The 5,665-nt window shown below is 51.9% G+C and overlaps 1 protein-coding gene across 1 annotated transcript in view; it reads left to right on the top strand.

The window, feature by feature from the left end:
• The first annotated feature begins 1,305 nt into the window (after positions 1–1,305).
• Positions 1,306–5,665, top strand: part of ALDH4A1 (aldehyde dehydrogenase 4 family member A1) — a 26,318-nt gene continuing 21,958 nt past the window's right edge. The window contains exon 1 of the mRNA XM_059376413.1: positions 1,306–1,423. Within this exon, the coding sequence (XP_059232396.1) occupies positions 1,362–1,423 (62 nt within the window). The 5' untranslated portion in view covers positions 1,306–1,361. The remainder of the gene's footprint in view (positions 1,424–5,665) is intronic.

The following is a 5,665-nucleotide window of genomic DNA, read 5'->3' as shown; positions in this document are numbered from 1 at the left end:
GGGGGGGGGGGGGGGGGGGGGGGGGGGGAAGGGCAGAGAGAAAGAGCCTCAAATGGACTGCCGGCTAAGTGCAGAGCCTGATGTGGGGCTCGAGCTCACCACTGTAAGATCAGGATCTGAAATCACAAGTAGGTCGCTTAACCCACTGAGCCACCCAGACATTCCCAGAATCCCAATTTTAAATAAAGTGTTCAAGCAAACAACTTCTCCAAGAGAAAACCAAAAATCTGACTCGGGTTGGGGGTGGGGAGTGGTGGGATGGAGCGCAGGGACAACCAGTTCTGAGTGTTACAGGATTTCTTTTCCTCCAGTGCCCCTGGTTCTTGGTCAGGCCGCTTGGAAGAAGGAAGAGGTAGACCACACAGAGTGGTGGGCAGCAAAGCAAGGTTTATTGAACGATCGTAAAGTTTATTGGATGATAGAGTACAAAGCTCCCAAAGGGCGGGGAGGGGGACCCGATAGGGTGGCCAATTTGGCATTTAAATCTAGGGGCTTTATGGGCTGGTTGGCCGGCTGTTTTACTCTGATCAGCCCTGACCTGCCTTTCTTCTTCATCACGAGGTCAGGGGCTTTGAAGGAAAAGCTAAGCATGGACCGGCTGGGTTTTCTCTCTCACTGATCCTAGTTGGCCAGGAAGCAGGCCGATTTACCTAAGCGCCAGGACCGGAGGTGCAGGGTGGGTGGGTGCCCACCAGGCGGAGGCTGGAGAGGCAGGGTCTGTGGGCTCATCCCAGGGGCTGCTGCCCCCCGGGTGGAGGCACGGGGCTGGCCGCGGTGTGGCCCCACGGGGTCCAAGAGTCTGATGGCCACTCGGCCAACGGGAGACCGAACCGTCAGTCCGGGACGCTCACCACACCTGACTCACCGACCCGCGGTCCTTCCGCGGCTCCTGACACTTGTCCCATTCCGGCTCTCTCATTGGCTCTTTCCGCCACGCCCGGAGAGGGCTACAGGAGGACCGCCCATCCGATTGGCTCACAGTCTTCGGTGTGTCATTCTGATTGGTCAAGGGGGCTCACGCCCCTCCACTCCCCGCCCCCCGCAGGGCGGCTGGGCCATACCATAAAAGACGAGGGGGGAAACGTGTAAATACCAAAGCTTCCCTTTTGGGATGCCTTGTCCTAGTTCGCCTACTTGCAACTCCAGTGCCTTCTAATCAGAGTGATCGCATTACTAAGAGGAAGCACGGAGGCTTTTCGGGTGAGTCTGACGCGGAAGACTGCCCCGTGATCCGCTTTCCCCCCTCCCGCCAAGGTCGTACGCTCCGGGCGGGGCTCCGCCTTCTGGCCGCGCCCGGGGCTCAAGGTCTGTGAGCAACTCCAGGGCTCACCGTGTGCGAACAGTTCCGCTGCGAGCTCGAGATGCAGTCGCTCCAGCCTGCGCTCCGCCGTGCCCTGCTGGCCCGCCCCTGGAGGGAACCCGGGTGAGTGCGCCCCGGGTCTGCGGCGGGCCTGGGGGCCCCTTCCTGCCAGATGCCCGCGGCGATCGCGAGGGCTCCCCACGCCGGGGGTCGCCTCCTCTGGCCTTCTGCCCCTCACCCAGGCCTTCCTCCCGCTGCGACCCACTCCCCGGTCTCCTCCGCGAGGTGGACCCCTCCTGGCTCCCACGCTCGGAAAGTCACCTTCTTCGCGCGCGTCTTCCTCCTCCCAGGGAACCCACCGACAGAGTGCATCTCGATTTTTTGCCCAGCGCTTCTCAGCCCTCCTCCCACGGTCTCACATTCAAGACTCGCCTCTGGGAGTCCCTGAGTCTCCTGTCCCCTTTCTACCGGGACTGCTCTTTCCTCTTCTCCCTTTTCCAAATTAAGTCCTGGGCAGAAAAGGGACCCTTCCTCCCGGTAGGTGGAAGAGTAATACTTGGGAGTGCTTGTAATGGGCCAGACGCTGGGCGAGGGGCTCCATGCATGCCGCACTGTGATTGCTGAGAGAGAGACACTGCACGGAAAGTGCATCAAACAGTGCCTGGCACCTAAGGCCCAGTTATTATTACGCAGAGAGTCGTTTATCACTCTCTTTTAAGCTGTGCGGGAGATACTCCGAATTACAGGTGAGGAAAGCAAGGTGCAGTTTTGGGGTAGATCAGCCCTGGAAATGCCCCAGCGGTGGAGTTGGGTTCCTGGACCCGTGCCCACTCAGTGACATGTTCTTTTTCTTTTTAAAAAAGATTTTTTATTTATTTATTTGACAGACACAGAGAGAGAGATCACAAGTGGGCAGAGAGGCAGGCAGAGAGAGAAAGGGAAGCAGGGTCTCCAGTGAGCAGGGAGCCCGATGTGGGCCTCAGTCCCAGGACCCTGAGATCACGACCTGAGCGGAAGGCAGAGGCGTAACCCACTGAGCCACCAGGTGCCTCTCAGTGACATGTTCTTAGACCCCCTCTGCCCTAGGTGGAGGGTGGAGGAAGGTAGGCAGAGCACAGACCCTGTCCCAGAGAGGCTCAGTCTGACAGGCAGGTACTTCCGTGGGCCTCTCTTTCAGGGCTGGGCAGCCCCCGCCCCCAGTTTGAGTTTTGTTTGCCTGACCCCTAGGACTGTGACCAACTCTGTCTCCCTGCTGAGCTATGCCTTTTCTGAGTTAATCAGTTTCCCAAGGGATGGGGGGGGCGCGCCCTGGGCATGGGTCAGTTTCAACACTTCTGGGTGTCCTTTGTGGGTGGGGGCTTCATAGGTAAGGGCACAGGAAGAGCACATGGGGGAGGACTTCTCTCCCAAGCCAAGGTTGGGGGTCACTTGCCATACCTTAAGTGCAATCTCTTTTGCAAGCTTCTCCCTGGACTCGGACACCAACCTCCGCCCCCACCCCCACTCCTGACCATGGGGGAGGAAGACCATAAATTCATGTATTTACTGAGCACCTACCATGTGCCATGTGCTAAACCCTGGAAGAGAGGGGTACCCAGGGGACTTATACGTGGATGGGGACTTCGGTGAGTTTTCAGTTTAATGGTGCGGGGGAGAAGGCTTAGCCATAAAAACCTATAATACCTGGTAGAAAGCAATCCATATTCTAGGGAAAAAAAAAAAAAAGCTTACAATAGCAGTAATCTCTATCAAGCGATCAAGAACCATAGACCTGGCAGTGTGCTGGTAAGCACTGTATTATCCCTATTTTTACAGATGGGAAACTGATCTGACAGTTAAAAACAACGGAGAGCTAAAATCGCAGTCAGGCTCCCGCTTCCTGCTCTTAATTTCAGAGCCTCCCGAGTGGAGCTAAAGCATTTTTTGCAACCAGATCTGAAGGCTCAGGTTACCTCTTTCGATAGAGCAGCTGGCCCAGAGCCCCAGACAGGGTTTCTCAACCTTGGCACTGTTAACATTTTAAGCTGGGTAACCCTGTGTGTTAGGGGCTGTCCTGGGCCTTGGAGAATGTTCGGCAGCTTTCCTGGCCTCTGCCCACAAGACACCACGAGCACTCCACAGTTGGCACCGTCCATATAGGAATGTCAGACACTGTCCAACGTCTCTGAGGCCAAAATTGCTCCTAGCAGATAGCCGTTATGCTAGAAAAACAGGTCTGATGTTGGGCCATTATTTTGTTTATTCAACTAATATTTAGGATGCTCCTGGGCCATTTATGGAGAAACCGTTTAGAACATGTTTAATAGTATCTCTCCGTGTCCTGTTCATAGAACTAATGCTGAGGAAAATCACCTCTTTTGAGGAACCTGGTGTGGGTGATGATGTTCATAGTGTTTCCCTTTTTGCCTGGAGTGCCAGGAATCTCAACTGATTTTTTAAAAAAACATTTTTTTTTTTTTTTTTTGTTGGGGGTGGTGCCTGAGTGACTCAGTCATTAAACATCTGCCTTCCTCCAGGTCATGATCCCGGGGTCTTGATCTTGAGCCACGTGTGGGGCTCCCTGCTCAGTGGGAAGCCTGCTTTCTCCCTCTCCCGCTCCTCCTGCCTGTGTTCCCTCTCTCCCTCTGTCAAATAAAATCTTTAAAAAAAAAAAAAAAACACAAAAACTTTTGCCCCCAAATTTTATTTATTTATTTATTTATTAAAGGTGTCGGGGAGATACAGAGGGAGAGAGAAATTTTTTTTTTTAAGATTTTATTTATTAGCCCGGAGATCATGACCTAAGCCAAAAAGCTTAACCGATTGGAGCGGGCCAGGTGTCCCAGGAAGTGAGAACCTTAAGCAGGCTCCACCTTAATGACCCTGAGATCATGACCTAGGCTGAAATCAAGAGTTGGACACTTCACCTAGCCGGAGCTACCCAGGCACCCCTAAAAATACTCCTTTTTTTTTTTTTTTTAAAGATTTTATTTATTTATTTGTGAGAGAGAGCGACAGAGCGAAAGAGTGAGCACAGTCAGGTGGAATGGCAGGCAGAGGCCAAGGGAGAAGCAGGCCCCCCGCCAAGCAAGGAACCCGATGTGGGACTCGATCTCAAGACTCTGGGATCACGACCTGAGCCGAAGGCAGCCGCTTAACCAACTGAGCCACCCAGGCATCCCCCCTCTAAAAATACTCCTAATCATGCATTCCCCCCGCCTTTTTTTTTTTTTTAAAGATTTATTTATTTAGAGAGAGCATATAGGTGCACATGCATGATTGGTGGAGAGGGAGTGAGAGAATCCCAAGCAGGCTCCGTGCCCAGTGTGGGGCTCGATCTCACAATGCTGAGATCAAGAGTTTGGTGCTTAACCGACGGAGCCACCCAGGCACCCTCATGCGTTCTCTCTCTTTTTTTTTTTTTAATTAACGTGTGTCCTTTGGAAAAAGTGCAGATAAAGCAAAAAACATGAAAATGACCTAGAATCTCACCACATGGAAGTAACCACTGCCCTCCCTTCGATTAATATCCTTTTAACTTTCCATAAATATATACGCTTAAAATAAAAACAATCCCAACAGTATAATGGTGGGCTCATCTGCAAACACTTTTTTGTAGTTTATTTTTATTTCATAGACTTGTCCATTTTACTATCTCCATGACCTCGTACCTTTTAATGACGTGGATTATTTTACTGAGCTTCTTAGCAGCCTGTGATAGTTTTATAGGCATTACTATTCCCCATTTCGCGGATTAAACACCTAAAGCCCTTGAAAATTAAGGAAAGCTTGTCTAAGGCTTTAATCTAGTAAACACCAGGCCCCCAGTTGACTGCCTCCTGTCTCCCTGGGCCCTGACCTGGTTTTTTCTCTATTTTGTTGACTTTATCAGGGGGTTATCCTCAGTTAGGTCTCTGCACATTCTTGTTGGAAAGAACCAAGATACATTTATATTTATGTATATGTATATTTGATATTTATGTATAGATTTAATATAGATATTAAATATAGATTTATATTTAGGTATAGATTTAATAAGTAAAAAAAAAGTAGCCTAGGCACATCGTAGGTTTATACCAATGGTGAATTTTTCTCTATTATTTTTGTACCAGATGCTGCTAGGTGCCAGGGGTCCCCCCACCATCAGGGGTGGGTGGGCTGGAATTGGCTACCGTCCTGTCCCCTGCAAGAGTCCTGGGTCACTCCTCGCAGCCCACCTACCTGCTTAGTTTGCAGCATTTCAGATCTCCCCAACACATGTCCCAGCCTGCCTGTCCCTGGAATGGGCACAGGCTGGGCTGGGCAGGGGGCTGGCCCATCCCAGGCTGTGCTGGGCAGGGGGCTGGCCCATCCCAGGCTGTGCTGGGCAGGGGGCTGGCCCATCCC

This window comes from Mustela nigripes, chromosome 14 (genome assembly GCF_022355385.1).
Source record: "Mustela nigripes isolate SB6536 chromosome 14, MUSNIG.SB6536, whole genome shotgun sequence".
In the NCBI taxonomy this organism is placed as follows: domain Eukaryota; kingdom Metazoa; phylum Chordata; class Mammalia; order Carnivora; family Mustelidae; genus Mustela; species Mustela nigripes.
Note: the sequence above shows the minus strand (reverse complement) of the source record. Positions and strands in the feature narration are given on the sequence as shown.